General features: G+C 45.7%; 1 protein-coding gene across 2 annotated transcripts in view; it reads left to right on the top strand.

Moving 5' to 3' along the window:
- Positions 1-20,856, top strand: part of WWP1 (WW domain containing E3 ubiquitin protein ligase 1) — an 850,740-nt gene that overhangs the window by 585,454 nt on the left and 244,430 nt on the right. For both annotated transcript variants that reach the window (XM_085605336.1, XM_085605333.1), the window contains exon 17: positions 3,324-3,483. In XM_085605336.1, the coding sequence (XP_085461462.1) occupies positions 3,324-3,483 (160 nt within the window). The remainder of the gene's footprint in view (positions 1-3,323; positions 3,484-20,856) is intronic.

The raw sequence follows: 20,856 nt of genomic DNA, 5'->3' as shown, positions 1-20,856 counted from the left end.
CATTCTGCGAACTGATTTCTAGGGTTAAGGTCATCCCTTTCAGGGCCCTAGTTTCTTGGCACCAGTGGTCAGTTTCTCACTTGGCTCTGCGTTCCTGGCGCGGAAAGTCGTGTACAGAACTGACGTCAGTGCGCATGGGTGGCGCCTAAGTAGTCTCCTTGACGTCATCTCGGCGCTTACGACTCCAGCGACGGACGCAGAGTCGCACGACACCATCTACTGACGCGCAGTGGTACTGCTAGCAAAACTTTCCGGATCCAGTCTGACGCCTGGGGATATTCTAAGGTAAGGAATCTATCGCTAACTAATGTCTCTTACAGATATAGCGTTACACAAGTAGTAACTTGTGCATTAGCTGTAAGCAGCACTTGATCAGGATGATTGGTATAAGGAATCATTCCCAGTACAGGCTGTTCTCCCCACGCCAATAAAGTCTTGCTCTTTTCTGCAACATATACTTTTCCCACAGCCTTCTCTCTGAATTCGAGGTGCTTCAAAATATCCAATCACTGGTAATTTGACTCCACAATGTCCCTCAGGTTTAATGTAGGATGATATTAATCAGTTCTTTCCACATCTTGCTAAACAGATCTGTCAATTAAGGTGTGGGGTGAACAAGAATCTTCCTATATATTGACTCCTACCACATTGATTTTTGCAGTACATTTTGGGGGATGATAAACCTTTACATTATTCATTTTACATGCGTGAGTACTGTAATCCCTTCCTGCTAAAACTTTTTCTCCTCATCACCCACTATTTCATCTCAATAAATTTCTTTCCCTTTACTATGTTGACACTTTCTTTTCTACCATGTTCCACAAATTCTCAAAGCCTGCACCTGGTATCACTGTAACGTGAACATTTGCCATATTTACGCCGCCTGGCCAAGTCAGACCGTCAACATAACTATGTTTTAGTTCAGCAGACAGCTGTTTCCAGATTTCTGAGATCTGCTGCTGGCTCATTCCTCTTCTCACATAGGATCATCAGGTAGATCCTTGAGGAACTGTTCAGAGGTGTTGCTTTTTTACATTCCCTGCCTGCCATGTGGAAAGTCAATACAGTAAATTCCAAGGTCATGAAGAGCACTTATGAGCCTATATGTTAGGCAGAAGTCAAGCATTTTTGTTGGAAATTGAGGCTATTACAGACCCAGTCCTCAGCAACGAGTCAATGAGTTGCAAGCCCTCAGTCATCAGGGAGGTTTTACTCCGGTTCCATAAGACAGTCTTTATGAGCAAACCCAGATTTTATTCCCACAGTTCCATTAGATTATATTTTCATAGATCAAACCAGTATTCCTGCAATGATTCATCAAATCATGTAATGGAGGCTCAAGTGCACTACATTCCCTAGACATTTGCAATTGTCTGTGGTTCTATGTGGAAAGACTAAAGACTTCATGCAGGCAGATAATATATATATTTTAGTAACTTTCTGCGGGTCTTGAAATAGTTGCTGTTTTCAAAATAAAAGTATACAAAAAAGTGATGCATGGAGTGCTTGAATTAATCTCAGCCACTGGTGATTACCATGTCACTTCAGTTTGGACCAAACTCATGCAAATCTGTCTTGACTGTGCTCCAATGAGAACAGTGCAGCCTGAGACTGCCAGGCCAGGTGCTCCCTAAACCGGAACACAAGCATACTAGAGCTGGTTTTGCCCTAGTTAGAGCTCATCAGCCAGGTATAGCGTGGATCCAGTGACTGTGTTTACAGGACCCACGCCAAGGCATATGCGTCTCACGTTAGGTGACACTATTATACAAAAACGTCAGTCAATGGACTGGAATGCGGCCAGAGTAATTACCAGTGGCTGAGATTAAAGCAAACATTCCAGCCATCATTTTTTTGTATACTCTTTCCAAACAAGGTATGGCTATATGATTTGTCACAGCAATTACGCTATGCCATGACAAGGCAAACCGACTATTGGACCTGTCTCAGCACACTCATTAAGAGGTGTGGCAAGGGTAGCAGCCCTTGATGTTGGAGTACTACTGATGAAATGCAGAAGCAGCAAGAGACTTGGCTGTATACCGAGCAGTTCTACACAACTTGTTGAAATTACGTAAGCTTTCCTCACCACTTCTGAATAGGTTGTGTTTTCATAGTTTGTACTGCTCGCTATTCTGTTTTAAGCATGTGAACCTATTAATGTTCCAGAGATGGATAATAAACCATTTACTTACCTCTAGTCACTGTTCTCCAGTGTTGTATGTTTCATAGATTCACAAGCAGCTGCTCCCATTTTAGAGGCTTGCCAGCTCGCTATCCGTTTTAACGTTCACTAGTGAAATCTGAAGCTTATTTGCCTCAGTACAGAGTAAAGTTCATTTCACATTGAATTGATTGGTTGAAGATTGTCTTTTCTTATGAATGTTTTGGCTATTAAATATATATTGTTTTCAAGCTTTTCTGTCATGTTACTGTTTTCTCCTGCTAATTAAAAATTTAGCATTAGCAAGGGTGGTGTGCTCTTGCCTGGGACGCAGATCGAAGGTGTATGATGGGTTGATACAAATTGAGACAGTGGTTGAGGTAAGCTGGACCGGGGTTGTGGAGAGCCTTGGAGGCATGGGTGAATAGCTTAAACGTGCATCTTTTCTGGACTGGGGGCCAGTGGAGATTGTTGAGGTGTGTAGAGATGTGGTTATAGCCCAAGATATTCAGGATATGTCTGGTGGCTGCTTTTTGGGTGTTATAGAGTTGACGAAGAACATGGGCTGGGATTCAAATGTAGAGGGTGTTTCTGTAAACAAATCTACTTGTTATAAGATCCTGGATGACCGTTTGTAAGTTGTTCAGTAGGATCCACTTGAAAATCTGACGTAGCTTTCGCATGATGTGGAAGCATGATGAGGAGACAGCGTTGATCTATATGCTCATGGTGAGGAAAGTGTCCCGGATGATCCCGAGGTTCTTGCAATGGTCTGTAGGGGTCGGTGGGGTGCCAAGTTCGGAGAGCCACCAAGAGGCATCCCAGGGGCGTGGCTGTTGCCGAAGATTAGGTCTTTGGTTTTCTGTGTTGAGATGGAGGTAGTTGTTATAAACAAGTAAGTACCTTGCTTCTTACTTCCGCTGTTTGGAAATACCCCAACTTGATGCTCTGGAACTATTGAATCATGTAAGTCTTTGAAAGATACAAACGCTGGAGAACTGCAGTTAAAGGTAAGTAACTTCTTTCTTTTGAGTCTTCAAGAAGAGCAAATAAAATAAAATGGGCTGTTTTGTCAATACTGTTAAAGGCATGTAGGTTTGGAAATTCACAGTGGTGTGATTTGGTTGATTTTTAACAATTGATTTACTTCTGTTTTCAGAGAATGGTTTTTCTTGCTTTCCCATGAAGTTTTGAACCCTATGTATTGTCTGTTTGAGTATGCCGGTAAAAGCAACTACTGTCTGCAAATCAATCCTGCATCAACAATCAATCCGGATCACCTTTCATATTTTTGTTTCATTGGTCGCTTTATTGCCATGGTAAGTGTATAGTGAAACCATGACTATCCAGGTTAGCAAATTAGATTTACTGTTACAATTGTGACCAACTTTGATGTTTCCACCTTTTGACATAAACCGTGGACACTATGTATAGAGCCAAAACAGGAGCTGGTTCATTTTCATTGTAGTATATATTAGGTCACAAAATCATGTGTTTACATTTGGAGCTATGTTAAAGGTGCAATAAACATTTCTTCAAAAATGGTCAGTTTGTAACGAAGTCAAAAGGTGCATGCACCTTATCATTCATACTGTTCTTTTAATATAAATTCGGAACACAACATTTTCAACGTATTACCTCAGGCTCAGTTAAATCTTTGAAAGTCTGCAGTCACATTGGCTACATCACGCCCTCCCCCCTAAGTAAAGAACCACTTTCTTCAACTTAAGAAAAATGAAAACTGAAGGCACCACAGTGTACTTCATTTCCAGTGTGCTTCAAAGGTTGAGGAGTGATGTTAGTATGGCAATTGGCAAACACAGGTTTTCCTCTCACAGCTGTGCACACTCGTTCAACTCCTTTTCCTCATGTTACAAACTTCTGTACCTACTTAATTGTCTCCTGGTGCATGCCAACTCCTTTCAGTACCTCTTTTATCTTTACCTACAAGTGCTTAATAGGTAAACCTATGGATAGTGGTGCTGATCAAGAATGGAAATATTACACTATGGTCTTCTAGAAACCACCAGAGCCAGCTCATTTTCTATATTCATACAATGTCTTTTGCAGGACTTTGTTCTGGGCATTTCATTGTTTAGGCCCCAACTGTCAAACTATTTGCCACTTTGCTTCAGGTCACAGCCTTCTCTGTCCTTCAGGAAGTCCATCAAAATGCAACTGTTTGAAAAAGAAAGCATTCCCCTGACCTGCTCTTGTTCGTTATGTATCTAAAGATGATTCAGTTTATCCTATGTAAGTTGCAATTATTTTAAATGAGTAAATATATGTTTGACAATGCCTGCTACAAGAATGTTTTGTCTTTCATCTGCCTTTCTAGTTTTAGTTTTGTGACTTAGCCAGTTGTGCTGTTATGACTGTAATGCGCGTCTCGCTTGGAGGTCAGTTTGTTTGATTTTTGTTTTTGCTTTGTCTGCCAGGATCAATAGTGGGTGCTAAAGAACTTGATTTACTTTTACTGGGGCTGTCCTTGGGTGATAAAGGTTCTCTGGGGATCTTATTAGTGGGATTTTGGGGACTTATCCCAAGATGTACAATGTGCCAAATTAATTTGGCTCTGTTGATTTTGCTACTGTAGGAAAAATTAAGCTCCCCTTGATTAGCACTTTCCATTAAACAGTGACTCTTACCATGTTCTTAATAATCACTTGCAATTATCTTATAGACATCCCAGTGAATCGCCAGGGTAAGAGCAGACAAATCTCCATATGAACAGAATTACTTATTTGTCATGGCCCATATATTTTGGCAGGAGCAGAATGCAACCACTCACCACCCTTGCCCTGATACAGCAGCCACAGAGATTTCCAAAAAGCGAACTGTGACAAAGCCTAGAAGAAGGGGTTAGGGAAGGGACTCCAGGGAATAGATACTGTTGAGACAATGGAACCCTGTCCCTGGACAATACAATTTGTGTCTTGACTTTACTGAATAAATTAGTAACCTGAATGATATAGATCATTGAACTAAGAAGGAGACTTCATATTCCAAATCAAATTATATGGTGAAAGTATTGTACCACAGATTAAGTTTGTGCGAACCTGTGATTGCCTTCATGAAACAAGAATGTCAGTATCAGTTCAATTTATCATCATTTAGCTTTTTTTGGTTATAAAAAACATAGAAGTAAACATAGGAGCATAAGTTCAAAAGCATGGCACAGTAAAAATATTTCAAGTCAACAAGCAGCATTGATGAAAATTCTGTTTCCAGCAAACAAAAAGCTTGATGGGACCTTCCAGAAAAACCCTGTTTTTTAACAGCTGTTCATATACAAAAGCATAAAAGACACTTCAAATTACTTTAAAAGTGCTATATGTCAATTAAACTAAAAGTGCATAGTGCGGTGAGGTATTGATACCTTTTTTCTGATATGCCATGTAGAATTAAGGTACCGGGCAACTAAAAGGTAATGCATTCAGTGCTTAATTTGAGCTGGTGGGGTCTAATGGCACTCATTGTTGGGGACCGGCACTTATTTTTCTTTTGTTCCAGCACAAGAAAGAAATATCAAATAAGGGAAAGAAGGTGGATAAAGATGGAAAAATTGTGATGCAGGGAGCAAAAGGGGATAAAAAACATGTGTAAGAGTAAGATAAAGAAGCTGGGAGAGTGGGATGGAGGATTAATGAATCATGAGGAGGAATCAGGACTGCTAGCCATGGTGTTTGGCACCTGACCTTCAACAGCGCCGGCCTCTGGCTTCTGAACAAAATGTTGGGCCCGGCACTTATTATTTTATAAGTAAAGCGTTGAATAGATTTTGGATCTGATAAAGACTCCTTATCTTAGAATTATCCCCAGGCGTCAGACTAGATCCGGAAATTTTTCGGGAGCTGTAACCCTGCGCTCCGGTAGGTGGTGGCATTCGCCTCTGCATGGCATCTTCCGCGCAAGAAGTGACGTGCACAGTACCTATATAGGCGCCACCTCAGTGCACCGACATCAGTTCTTTGCTTTCTGCGCCAGTCAGTGCAGATCCGGAGAGAGCTAACCCCACTCAGTATTTGACTGACCTATTTTCAACTTTTTGTGGAAGCCTTTTTGAGATTTTTTCCCTGTTGTGGCAGGATGTCTACTAGGAAGGCCGACTTCAAGCCCTGCAGAGCCTATCAGAAGCAGATGTTGGTAACAAACCCGCACCTTGTTTGCCTCTGGTGCCATGAGTGCAGCAATGACACGAAGACCTGCATTGATGGCTGCACCATGCACCCCAAGGCCTTGAGGGCCAATGTGGGATGCCATGATGGTCTCAATCCCAGTCGAGAGGAAGATCCCGAGCTAAGTCTTGGAGCCTAAGATCTTCGTCAAACTCTAAGTCGTCGAAGGGTAAGTCCCGCAAGAATAGTAAGAAGTCAAAGAAGTCTTCGACTTTGTTCCGTCTGTCGAAGTCAACCAACGAGATGAGCGTGGCCATTCGAGGCCTGGCTCCACAGTTGAGCCTTGGCCGGCTCCGTGCCTCCCCAATTTTTGGAGACTGATCGACTTCCCCCAACCAACTTTGCGAACTCTATGGGGCCATGCATCTCTTATTTGGGCAGCTCTCCTGCTGGTGTGCCTTCAGGCCCCACGGGTTTGGGAAGGGCCCCTTCTGGTTTTCCACTGGCGGATCGGTCCCTGGCTCCAGTTGGGCCCTTTGGATCCACGGGTGGATCCGTCCCGATGCTGGTTGTACCATCTCTACCTTCCCCGGTGCCACTTCGGACGACGTCCCCATTCTCATCGCCGAAGGAGCCGGATGGGCATAGTCCAACTCCGGCGCAGACTGGAGCTATGTCTTCCAGACTGGAGTCTGAGCCCTATTCCTATGGACTGGGACTCTGAAAGGATTGTGAGGGGGTCGCTGGACCCTGCAGAATACCAGCCCCTAGACCATAACATGGACCGGTGTGAGGAATTGGCTGTTGCCAGAAGACTGGACACACTGCCAGATACTGCCATACTCTCTCCTCTTGCAGGGGCTATAGAGGATTGGGCTACGTTTGCTAGGGTGGGGACGAGGGCGGCTGAGGTCCTGGACCTTAGCATACCATCAGTGACGGTCAAGACTAACACCTTGACTGAGGTGCTTCCGCAGGTAGAGAGCCCCCTCAGAACCGCTTATTCCATTCAATGAAGGCCTCAGATACGTCCTGCTGGAGAGTTGGTCCAAACCCTGCACAGGGGCTCGTGAACAGGACGATTGACGCCCGCCACTGCAACGCCCCAGAGGACCCCAACTTCCTCACACAACACCCTACCCTGGAGAACTTAGTGGTCCAAGCCTTCACCCCTTGTGTATTTTCTTGTGCATTCCCTACCACTCCACTGGATAGGGAATCCAAGCAGCTTGACACCACAGGAAAGAAAATGTTTGCTTCCAGCAGCCTGGCACTGCAGTCCTTGAATACCATGTGCCTTTTGGGACGTTACTCCCATGTCCTGTGGGATTCGGTTGCGCAGGTGCTGCCCATGGTCCTGGAGAAGGCCCAGCCATGCTCTCCACGGCTATGTCTAATGGGAGAAATGCATCGAAGTTCATGATACAGTGTGGGCTGGACACAACCAACTTGCAGAGCATTTTGCCAATGCTGTATGGTGCTACACCTGGCTGAGAATTGGATTTTCCATGGATGTCCAATGGTTGGAGAGGCCTTTGATGGCCACAGTCTCTTCGGAGACATGGCGGACCCGGTGCTGGAGTGCTTCAAGGATGACCGAGCTACAGCCAGGTCCTTGGGCCATTCCATGGCCCCTGCCAACCCCAGTGCTCCTTTTGCTCATTTTGTGGCCACGATAGGGGCTTCCAGCCTAGTCTTTACCAGTCCAGCCACCATGGAGTGCATCCTTCCCAGCTTCTGCGTGGCTGAGGACGCAGTACCCACAGAACCTGTGGGTCTTGCTGACAGATGTCTGGCCAGGCCACCACTCCCCTGGCAGCCACTGCCTATAACCCCTTTGGTTTGCCATATTACCATCATAGGCATTCAGTGGGAGATAGGATACGCATCATCTGCCCTACTGGAGGTCTATCACATCAGACTACTGGGTTATAAAGAATGTCCGAAGGGGATACTCCTTTCCCTTACATGAACACTCATCCACCCTTGCCACAGGCTGACGGAGGACCATCTCTCCTTGTTCCGCCAGGAAGTGCCCGCTTTCTTGCCAAGGGAGCCATTGAGAGGGTGCCGACTCAAGAAGTAGGTCGTGGTTGTTGTTCCTGCTACTTTCTGGTACCCAAGGAGGACGGAGGCCTTCGTCTTATCCTAGACCTGTGCTCGCTCATTGAAGTAGTTCCAAATTCTCACTCTCGCGCAAGTTCTGTTTGCCCTTCACCTGGGAGATTGGATGATAGAGTTGGACTTGCAGGACGCATACTTCCACATTCCCATCCTGCCTGCCCACAGACGCTACCTTCTGTTCACGGTGGACCATGAGCACTTTCACTTTCTTTTGACCTTACCAGCGCCTCTTTGGTGTTCGCCAAGGTGGTGGCAGTGGTAGTAGCTCATCAGCAGAGATCAGGGCCGCCAGCCTTCTCCTATCTCACGGACTGACTGTTGAAGGCGGCTCGTCCCACACAGTCGTCCCCCACCTCCAGGCTATGGTGGACCTCCTACACTCACTTGGGTTCATTATCAACGTGCCGAAGTCACTACTGACTCCTCCCTCAGACGCACCCTTTCATCTGAGCTGTTCTGGACACGGTGCATTTTCAGACCTTTCCTCCAAAATTGCGAGTCTAGGATATTCAGGCTATGATACCGATGTTTCAGCCTCTAACCTGCATTTCGGTGAAACGGACTCTGAAGCTGCTGGGCTTTATGGCCTCCTGCTTGCGTCTCCTGTCTGCTGGCATATGCGGGCTCTGCAGTGGACCTGAAGGTGCAGTGGTCGCAGCACCAGCGGATTCTCTGCAGCATGGTTGGGATCTCAGAGAGAACTGCAAAAGATTTGCAGTGGTGGCTAATGAACTGCGATTGGGTCTCTCCCTTACCCAACCAGATCTGATAGTGGTGACAGATGTGTTACTCCTGGGATGGGGCAGCCATCTGGAAGAGGTGGAGATCAGGACTCTGGTCTCTGGACTCCATATAAACCTACGGGATCTCCGGGTGATTTGGCTGGATTTAAAACCCTTTCTACATTCCATCAAAGGAAGGCTAGTGCAGATTCTCCCGGACACCTCCACCATCTTGAGGTACTCCAACAAATGGGGCGGGTTGGGGTCATGTACCCTCTGTCAGGAGGCTCTGTGTCTATGGACATAGCTGGAACGTTGGGTATATCCCTGGTAGTTCAACACCGGGCTACCTCCCTGCATTCTAGGGCAGCCTCAGCCGAAGATACCTAGCAGATGATGAATGGTGTCCCCATCCGAAGGTGGTGCAAGGTCTCTTTCAGCAGTGGGCAGAGCATTGGTTAGATCTGTTCGCTGTCGCCGAGAACATGCAATGTGAACAGTTTTGCGTGCTGGAGTTTCTAAGGCAGCTCTCACACAGAGACTTTTTTAGTCTTGAGTGGAGCTCAGACCTTCTATATGCCTTCCTGCCTATACCACTCCTGCCTAGAATTCTCAAGAAGATGAAAACAGCTGGGCTCAAGTCATTCTTGTGGCTCCAGACTGGGCTGACAGAATTTAGTATTCCGAGCTGTTAAGTATGGCCATTGATCCTCTGATCAGACTCCCCCTTCAGGAGGCTCTTCTGTTGCAGCAGAAAGGGAGGGGTTCTCCACACTAACCTGTCATTGCTCTGCCTTCGTGTGTAGAGATTGAGTGGCGACAGTTGACCGCTTTTGACCTTTCGCCTGAAGTCTGCACTGTTATTGTGGCAGCCAGGCTTCCCTCAACCAAGTCTTTATACGCCTGCCATTGAGGCTATTTTGTGGCATAGTGTGCAGAGAAACAGGTTTACCCTCTTTTTGCTCTCCTCTCTCAGATCCTTCTCTTTATCCTTTCTCTTTCCCAGGAGGGCTCTACTCTCTGCATCTGTTTTGCTTTACACTCCCAAATTAAATAAATTCAACACTCCCAAGAAGAGGCACTCTGTATGGCAGGAAAAAGCTCCTGGAAAGGAGGCTTGGCACTAAGAAATGAGGCACATCAAAAGACAGTTTCAAAATAAAGCGTGGGGTTCTATAAATGCAACATTCTCTAACAAAGACTTTCCCAGATGTCAAATGAAACTGGTAAAACAACATGCAAATGTATGTATACGATGTACAAACAAGTAATAATAAAACTCACAAGTAATCAAATGCATGAAATAAATCACAAGCAGATAGTAATGGTAAGACACGCATATAATAAATACTCACAAGTCAAATAATGGAACATTCACAAGTAAAATGCAAGGGAGCAAAAACATAAGCAGATAATAATGGATGTGCAATGCAAGATACAACCATATTGTCAAATCCCAGAAATAAACTGTCAAATGAGAGAATTATTTATAAAGAGCACAACATGAAAATATCACAGAGCGATGAAACTCCTAGCTCATACGTCTCCTTTGAGTAATGCACAACATTCTGGTCAGCTCAGTTGGGAAGCCCTTTCAGTCACCTAGAAATCTCAGTGGGACAGCAAATGTTCTCTTAACGGTGCGTCCACCTCACGAGTGAGCTTCGGTACGAGCGCTAAAACTTCCTGTCTTTAATACTTTTTACTAACACGGAGAGAGACTTCTAGAAATTCCCCCTCCCTTCATCTATTGCACAACAAAAGTTGACTGTACCAGTCTGTTACAAGGTCAAGATGTAAGCTGGTCAGCCCTCCTTGTTTTGACTCTAATACAGAGAAGTATGTTCCTCTCTCTCACTGCCAAACGCACATCTCACACGTTCTGTTCCAGCAAGGCTGTTTTGCTCTGTGCTGAGAAGAAAATAAACATCACAAACTGAAATCAGGTCAGAAGCACAAAAATTAAGATGTACATTTAAAATGGAGTAAGTTAAAACACATTGTCAAAGGTCATCATAGTCTCATTATGTTAAAATACATGTAGCACTACAGCACTCTAAAAGGCTCTTTCTGCAATCTCAGCCTTTCTGCAGTTGCATGATTAGCCATCCCTCTTCATATCCCCCGTCGTAAATAGGTTCTTGAAAGGTTTGCAACACATACCCGCCTCCACGCTACATCATGCCTTAGTGGGACCTTAATATGGTCTTGACTTTCTGATATGCGCTCCCTTTGAGCCCTTGCACAGTTGTCCTCTCTGGCTCCTCACCCTCAAGAATGCTTTCCTCATGGTGATCTCATATGTCCGGAGAGTCAGTAAGCGTCAGGCTTTGTCATCCAAGCCTCCTTACCTGAACATCTACACAGACAAGCTGGTTCTTTGCACTATAGCAAAAGTCTCCAACCAGTAGCTTGTGAGCTACTGTAGCTCTCCAGCTACCTCTGAGTAGCTCACCTGTGTGCAGCCCAGCTTATTAAAATAATAAGCTTTTGCTTGGTTGAATTAATAAACATATAAAAAATGGAGATTATTCATTACTAATAGTAGTAGCTCTCAATGCGTTTCATTGCGTTTCACAGAAAAGGTTGGAGACCCCTGTACTAGAGCCTCCTTTCTGAAGAAAGTTGTCACTCCTTTCCATGTAGGCCAGTCCATCGCTCAGCCTATCCTTAATGCTCCGCCACATCCCTCTAAAGAGGAGCGACTTCACTGACTGGACCTAAAAAGAGCGTTCTTCTACCTTGACCACACAAAATGGTCCAGGGCGGATGACCAACTCTTCGTGGGGTATATATAGGAGTGAAGAACGGCAAGGCCGTGCAGAAATGGACCATCTCCTGATAGATGGTGCTCTGCATTAGGATCTGCTACGAATTGGCCAAGAAGCAACTCCCTGAGGGTTTGAATGCTCATTCCACCATAGCTAAGACTGTGACCACTCTGTTAGCAAGCAGAGTTCTGGTTTTGGGTATCTGTCAGGCAGCAACGTGAACATTCTTTACACACATTCACGAAGCATCGCTGCCTGTACGGTCCGCTCCGTTGGACTGGCACTCTGCTTGTCCTGTCTGCTCGGTCCTGCAGGATTTTCTAGTGTGAAACAGTTTGTAGACCCAACTCCATTGAGGTACTGCTTGAGTTTCTATTCTAAGGAAAGGAATCTGCAGATTTAAGTCTCAGATGAGGCCTTTGGTAAGGCCTTAGTCTAGTAGAGACTAGTTGCAGATTCCTTACCAATCCATCTTCCCTGCAAATGGATTTCTAGAACTAGGGCAATTCCCTTTTCTGTGCCCTAGATTTTCAACCCAGTGTTCTTTGTGGCTCCTGGTGTGAAAAGTTGCAAAAAGAAAGTGACGTTAGCACGCTGGGGTGTTTCCTATAGAGGCACCGCACACGTCACTTCCGGCACGGGCGACGTCCCGTGGAGCCAAATGACGCCATCAGCCGGCACACAAGGAGGGGTACTGCTCACAAAAATCTTTGGCATCCAGTGTGACGCATGGGGATAATTCGAAGGTAAGGAATCTGCTGCTAGTCTATAACAGATAAGGTGTTACCGAAGGTAAGTAGCTTGTTTTTTACACACATATGCACCTGATTTCAATACGGTTCCATATAAGGAAGTTGGAAAGACTTTTCAGATGAACAGTCCACATAGTTCCTTACTCTTTCCTTGCAAATGTATGATCTTAACTTCAGAACAACATTGTGTACTCAGGACTGATTTTCAATAACTATGTTCTAGACTCTTCTTTTCAGAGTCAGTTGCCCAACGCAACTGTGACTCGTAAGTGCTAGTAATGTTCCCTTTTAGCCCAAACTCTCTCATGTCTTTTTACAAAAATGGGAGAAAAATAATGTTCACTCTCTAACTGTTAGCGAACAAAGAGATTGGGATATTTCACAGTTAAACAAGAATAATCGCCATTTCCTTAACACACCATCGCAATTGTTTTTATGTAATGCAAAACCAAACACTCAAAACATGAGTCTTTCAAACTGTTTTGGGAATCTCCAAGTCTCTGTGAGGGCTTACCATTGCAAACCTGTTTGAAAAATAAACTGCAGAAGATCGCTTTCTTCAGGGAATTTCAAGGAAGTAACTACTTCGGAAAACAAACATGTTGACTGTCATTTTCAAGGCAAGCCCTCACTTTCTAGAGAAATGTTGCCCTGTCTGACAAGATATTGTGCAACATTGAGCTTCTTGCTAGATCCAAGATGGCTGATTCAATGAAGGGCATGTTCTACATACCACCTACACAAGCAACCTTTTAGAGCCCCAAAAAATGCCAAACCACATAGTAGTCTGCCACAATGTCTCTAGGAGCCAGCAGCCTTAATGCTCCACTTGGAATCATTAGACAGGAGATTCCACTGTGCCTTGGAACATGGTGGACTTCTTTGAGGTCTCTTGGAGATCGTTCTAGGTGCCCAATGAGGTAATAGACAAAGTCATAGTCTGAGAATCAGTGATCTGTCCCCCAGATCTGAGTGCACTGGAAGTTCTCCTGATACTGTTACTTCCTTTTATTTTGTTTTAACTCCTTAAACATAGCAATATATACTGTGGTTCACCCTCAATATATTTTGTCTGTTATGAAAGTGTAACTGTGAGTCATAATGAGTCTGGTCCTCATGTTTCGGAATCTTCTGACTACACTGGTTCTGTCCCTGTCTTGTTCCTGATGTGTCAAGGCTGCTGAGTAGCTTACTCCTATATATATATATATATATATATATATATATATATATATATATATATATATATATATATATATTCATAAGGAGTACAAGACTACAAGCTACAGTTGCTTGATCAAGAACAAAACCTTTTTTTCACACACAAGTTAGGTTTGATTTGGTATTGATGAGTTAATACAAATGGCAACACATTTTGTATTGGGTGTTAAAGCTGGAGCCAACCTCACTACTGATTTAGGCGAGTGATCCTCTTGTGCATGCTTTTTTTCAAGAAAAAGACCTGTTGAATGATCCTCTGTCCTGAAGAACCTGTTCAACCCTTGTAATATGATTTCAATATAGTGGAGGGGAGTGACCCTGCTTTGGCACTAATTCATGTAATTGCAAAGCATCCTTTGGTCAGGTCAGCGTTTGAGAATCCCTTTTTTCATTCGGTTAAGCCCATCTTCCTCTATCTTACTGCATGATAAATCCTGCAAGTCCTTAATTGTGTAACTCTGGACCATAACTCTCCAAAATGATCGAATCTCCTACTGTTACATTCAGTAGTAGGCTTATTCCAAGGACGTGGTAAGTTGAGGATCTCATTCACATATTAACTTGAAATCAGAACAGGTGCTTGAATTGGTCCAGTCAGGTTTCTGTAAAGCTTCACAGACAAAAGCAAGAGGAAAAAGAATAGAACGCATCAGTGGCATTTCAACTGAGTACAACTAAAATGTAACACTTCACTTGGAACATCTTTGACAATACGGAAGATTGTTTTTCACACTTCAGAGTGAAGGTTTTGAGTGTTACCAACTCACATTCTGTCGAGACTCCATGATCAGCAGTGGATTTTAGATCTTTTGATTTATTTATTTATTTTTAAGGTGCTGGTTTTTCTTTTTGTATTTAGTTCGTCTTACGATAAAGGCCTCTTCCAATAGAACAATTAGTGCAGACATCAAACTAAATTACCCTCCAACCATCCAAGTGGCATTTTGCCTTTGATCAGTTAATGTTGTGCGTCATTATTCAACCGATTTCTGCTGATAATGTGGAGCTATTTGCTCCAGTGGTGAATACTACAGGGTATGAGCTAAGGTCTTATTTGGACATTGTTTCTTGCCCAGTGTGTGAAGAAAGTGAAGGGCACTTATGCTTCATACATTATGGTGCAATTTACTCAATTTTCCTCTAGTTTAAATATGGCTCTGTTTGCAGATTAGTGCAATTAGTGCTAACGTTTCAGCCGTTGCAACATGTGCTACCTGAGGCTCCTAGAGTATCCTCTGCCTGCCTTTAACAATGCGCATAGTGAATAAACAAAGGCTGCCTGTAGGAAAGTGCCCCTTTTTGCATGGTTACTCCCCACTTTATGCCTGATATCTGATGCACTTTGAGTGTGCACTGGGTCCCTGCAAATCAGGTCCCCAGTGTCTGTGCTCTTTCCCAAAACTGTACCTTTGTTTGCACAATTGGCACACCTCTGGTCCACATTTAAGTCCCTTGTAAAAGGTGCCAATGGGGTGCAGCATGTATTGTGCCACCCTCAGACTCCTCAACAAACACGTACACACTGCCATTGCAGACTGTGTGTTTTGGTGCCAACAAAAAAATATCCCTGTGTGCCATGCCTACCACCACTGCCTGTGGCATAGGTTAGTCACCCCTCTAGCAGGCCTCACAGCCCTATGGCATGGTGCCCTATACCACAGGTGAGGGGATAGCTGCATAAGCAATATGCCCCTCCAGTGTCTAAGCCTATTCTTAGACATTATAAGTGCAGTGAAGCCATATTGTGTACATGGGCTGAAAGTTTATCATTATGAACTCCACGACTCCATGATGGCTTTACTGAACGCTGAGGAGTTCAGTATCAAACTTCTCAGCACAATAAACCCACGCTGATCTCCGTGTTGGATTTATTGTAAAATCACTCAGAGGGCATCTTGGAAATGCCCCCTGAAAAACTGCCACCTCCCTTATTTCCAGCTGACTGGTCTTGACCAGACTGCCACTCACAGACATGTGTCTGACTCCCTGAGGAGGGAGCCCTTGTGCTCTCGTGGGTCAGGGACAAAGGCTGCTTCGGGTGGATGTGTTTAACACCTACCCCCTAGAAGGAACAGCATTCAGGGTGGTTAGACTCAAAGGCTTCTTGCCCTTTAATATGCTAACCGTGGCCTCTCCAGCTAGTGGATATGCCCGCCTTCCTGACCAAGTCCCACTTTTGGCAGCAAGGCAATGGGAACATTAGCAGTCAGTAGAGGTGTGTCCCCCCCCCCTCTGCCAGGACAACCACTAAGGTGCCCCCGGACCGAGATGACGCCTCCTTAGATAGAAGGATTTTAGCCAGTCAGGTTCCCAAAGGGAGGTGACAGGCAAAGGGTGTAGTCACCCTAAAAGACAAGTAGCCCATTGGCTACCATCTGCCAGTACCTGTAAAACCCCTAAATACAGTGTTTAGGGGCACCCCTAAACCATGATCCTCCGATTCCAAGACCTAAGAAGGAGAAGACGAAAGAAGCAGCCGTGCAGCCGAGCTTGGAAGAAAACTGATTTCGCCCTAGCCCTCCAGGCCTGTCTCCTGCTTCATGACCCTGCAAAGATGACGGACGTCCTGTGGCCAGTGACTTCCAAGAACCCCATGAAGACTGCCAAACTTCAACAAAGAGCTGGTCTCTCTATGGGCAACGGCCCTGTCCAGAAAACACCAACTGCAACGACTCTGGATCCGCGACCCCTGTCCACTCTGCACCCGACGTCCACGGCCTGAGTCTGAGTGGCTTACTTGTCCAGTGATGTCTCCCCAGCGATCCAGCTCTTGACTCCATCGGTGGTTGTCCTCTCCTAAACTCCACAAAGTCGCCTGCAGCATTTACACGAAGAGTCCCCCGACAACGACCAGCTCCGACAAAGAAACCCTGACTCCAAAAGCTACCCCTGCATCCTCAGCCCCCTGGGGGCCCAACCAACAGTGCCCAGACCTCCCTTGACATCTCAACTTACCTGTCAAGCCAGTGGTCACCTTCATCCATTCACCTGGTCTGAGCCTGCAGCCTCTTTGTGCGATGAGATTCCCCATTGAATAGCATTTGATGCCAGACGCTGATTTGCACCCTGCACCCAGCTGCCCCTGTGCTTGGTGTAGCTTTGGTGCTGCCTTGTGGCCCCCCACTCCTTGCTCACCTTAACCCGTGGACCCTGTGCCCTGAAATTGCGGGTACCTACATGCAACCAGCACCTTTTGTGCTTGCCATCAGTCTCCATTGACTGACATCGGGCCCAGTGACCTCTGCCCCTGGCCACCCTTGTGTCGCTGCTGGTGCTTTCTTCTCATAGAATTGCATTGCAGTTTTTGCTATTGCATTTAAAAGTCATTTATTTACAACTGCTAAGTTCTACTGTTACTGATTGACGATACCAACGTAGTTCTATTACTGTAAAGCATTTTTACTGCCTTGCAAAACACTTCCTACTGCATCCTGAAAAGTGATATTGCTATTCTTGCAACTGTTACGTATCTGCACCTGAGTTCCTCTTGGTTTTAAAAATAAAATAAGAAGGAAATAACTTTTTGTACTAAACAATTGGTCTTGGATTCAGTATTGTGTGTAATAATTTTTTGCCTGAGTGTGTACAACAAATGCTTAATAGAGCCCTCTGATAAGCCTAACTGCTCAACCACACTACCACAAATTGGGTTTTAGTATTATCAATGTATGCCTCTGGGGATTCACTGGCCTCTGTTCACACTATACCTTACTTTGGTATTTTATATACAGAGCCAGCTGCCTACACTGCCACAATGAGGGCAGTTCTGAAGGGGCATTTATGAAATGTTAAAATATTTTAAGGTCTAATTGCTCTTGCCAAGATGGTGGTCCTTCCCAAATTTTTGTACCTGTTCGTAAACGTGCCACTACCTATGACAACACACTTCCACACCCGGGTCCGCTCACTACTGCTGAAGCTGGTATGGGCCGGCGGCCAGGCCAGGGTCTCTTGGGACCTTCTCACGCTTCCGCTCCGACAGGGAGGCCTGGGGGCCCCGGACTTGAAGCTCTATTCACTCTGTGCACAAGCTCAGTTCTTACATTTCTGGGCCTACCCAACCCCCTACCAGCCGCATTTGGCGGTGGAACTGGCAGTAGTCGCCCCCTCGCCATTACGAGTGGCACTATATGGTGAGGTTACGTGCCCGTCGCGTGATGTGGACACAGTGGAAATGGTCCGCTGGTCCTGGCGCGAACTTCGGAAACGAGCTGGTCTCTCCCTGCTTTATGCGCCGGCGATTCCTCTGAGGGGCAACCCGCTGCTACCTTGTTTGACGGCGAGGGGTGACGTCCTCACTATCCGTGGGAGTCGACTTCTCACCTTCGCTGACCTATATCCAGATGGCACATTTTTCGAGATGCCTGTGGATGAGGATGCCCAGCCTTGTACGTTTGCTGACAAATTACTATATCATTCCCTAAGGGAATCTTGCAAGAAGATAGGACCGTGCTTCCCGGAAGAGCCCTGCGCACTAGAGGCCCTGCAAAACTTGCTCTCACGGCCCTCCTCTAAAAAACTGGTGTCCAGATTATATAACTGCATGCAGGAACAAGCACCGGTGACAGTAGCCGCGGCCGTGGCCGCTTGGGCTGAGGACCTGGGGGACCAGCTACCGGAAGACGCCTGGGAGTATTGCTGCGCTCAACTCACGGCTCTCTCACCGAGTTACCGACTGCGGCTTATCCACTTCAAATTCCTACACAGATACTACCGCACTCCGACGCTACTACGCCGCATGGGTCTACGTGAGGATGCCTCTTGCTGGAAATGTGGGGGTGACGATGCCACCTTTCTTCATGTGGCTTGGAGCTGCCCCAAGCTGGGGGCATACTGGACAGGGATCTTCAATGCCATCAATCAAATCACGGGGAGGAGGGACTCACCATCTCCACTGCTGGGATTACTGGGGTATGTTAAGCACACTGTGCCCTGCGACAGGAAACTACATGCATTACTCCTTTTATACGCCAAGCGGCAGATCGCTATACACTGGGGCAGGCCGGCCCTCCCCACGCTTGAGAGCTGGATCAGAGATGTGACTTACGGCCACACGCAACTGACACACTATTGGGAGACCATGCCCACCGCTTCCAGGCCCACAGATATATGGGGCCCGTTTGTACAGTGGACTACAGAACGCACGGCTCCTGACTCCGCCGGTACTTCACGGGCTACTAGTATTTCAGACGACATGGGCTGAGTGTACGCGCTGCGTAGGTTAACGACAGAGGTCCCGCTGCCCCCGCGCTTACACTGACAGGAACTGCCCAGACGTAAGCTCTGCGTTTACTGCCTCCGCTGACCCGGATAGTGTCCCCCGCCCCACCCCCCCCCCCTCACGCCCTACTGGGCCGACTGTGGATAATTCATTGCCCCTCCCCCCCTCCCCCCTGCCCCGCCCGCCTGTCGCTACCTCATACACAGCCAGGATACCTTTCCGAGCCTGCCCTGAACAGGACTGGCCCTCTACTGGGGAGACCAGTGGCGGACCCACTCGACCCTTTGGTGAACTGAAGTGTGATACAAACGCTGTTTCCAAGTACTTGCACCTATGTTTGACGTTTTTGGTTTGGTTTGTTTGGGGGTATTGTTGGGAGAAACAAGGTGCTGACTGGCACGTCCTTTTTACAGGCTGCTGTGGCGGGTGGTTGACTGCTGCTTATTCGGAGGCGGCCTCATTGATTTTCGCTATCCTTCACTTGTCAGCAGCACTAAGAGAAAAGTAAGACCGTTTACTTGCTAGAGATGCACAGTACAAGATGCAGATTTTATTGTACCTTAAGTTTACCTCTGAATGATCCACTGCCCGGATGACGACCTTAAAGATATTTATATGTAATCTTTGTATAATCTACCAGATAGCGGCCTGCCTCCGGGTTGTTGGCGTGACGCAGTGTACAACATCTCTTTCATTTGTTCATAATAAATGTCTTACAACCAAAAAAAAAAAAAAAATATTTTAAGGTCTGACTAGTAAGTCCTGTATACATGGGTTCAGTTGCCCGTGCCCCCCCAACTCTTTCCTCTCACTCTTTTTTCTTTTTCACTCCTTTCTTTTTGACTTGTAGTCTTTCCATTAACTTAAACTATTTGCCAAGTCGCTGTTCTATCTCCTCCATCCCCTGTGCTCTGGTGCTGAAATTCCTCTGGGTTGCAGAATGGCAAGAGCTACAACTTATTACAATACGTGGTAAATACAGTGTAAAGAAGGAAAGGGGCATTCAAAAGAACAAGGAAAGCTGTGCTCTATGGCTCTATATTAGTGTTAGACGCACTCAGGCTCTGCTCTGTGCATTGGATTTGCCTGATGGAGGCATACAGCCGCTTTGAGACCAGGGAGTTGTGCAAATGTTTGTCAATGCTAGAATGAGGAACAATTGGCATGTCAAACACTGGCAGAACAAATCCAATTGACTGATTGCCATTTTGGTATCCTTCCTATAATCTTATTATATTACAATAAGCAAGGATGAATCACTCTCTGATTATGAAGCACATTTAGACGACTTAGTCAATTTTCTTTGAACAATGCAAGGAGCAATGCAAAAATAACTACTAAAGACTAAAGCATTGGCTAAAACATTATAGAGTTCAGGTCCAGGAATCCAGGGGAAGCACTCCTTCCTGGAAGGCAATCAAGCGCCTGAATTTTTAACACATACTTGGACAGACTTAATTTTTTTACCTTGCGAGATCCCATACAGAGCTGTGGGAGAAGTCTGCTTCCATTCCGCTCACAGCCGGGATGAAAGTATTGTCACTTTGGGTAACGTAATTACCTTTTTAACAACCTTGCATCAAGCTGATGCAAGGTATAGCCATTATTTTAGCTTTCAGTGCATAAATAGCCAAACAATTTGGGCACTGTTGGTTCGAGTTTTTTTTGGTTGCTTTATAGGAATGACGTATGGTGGGTACCCCAGTGTGTCTTGACACAATATAGTTGTCATCGCAATATGTTGATTAAGAATTTGGGATGCA

This window comes from Triturus cristatus, chromosome 5_1 (assembly GCF_964204655.1).
Source record: "Triturus cristatus chromosome 5_1, aTriCri1.1, whole genome shotgun sequence".
Classification (NCBI taxonomy): Eukaryota; Metazoa; Chordata; class Amphibia; order Caudata; family Salamandridae; genus Triturus; species Triturus cristatus.
The sequence above is the reverse complement of the archived record's forward strand: the minus strand, read 5'-3'. Positions and strand labels throughout refer to the sequence as shown.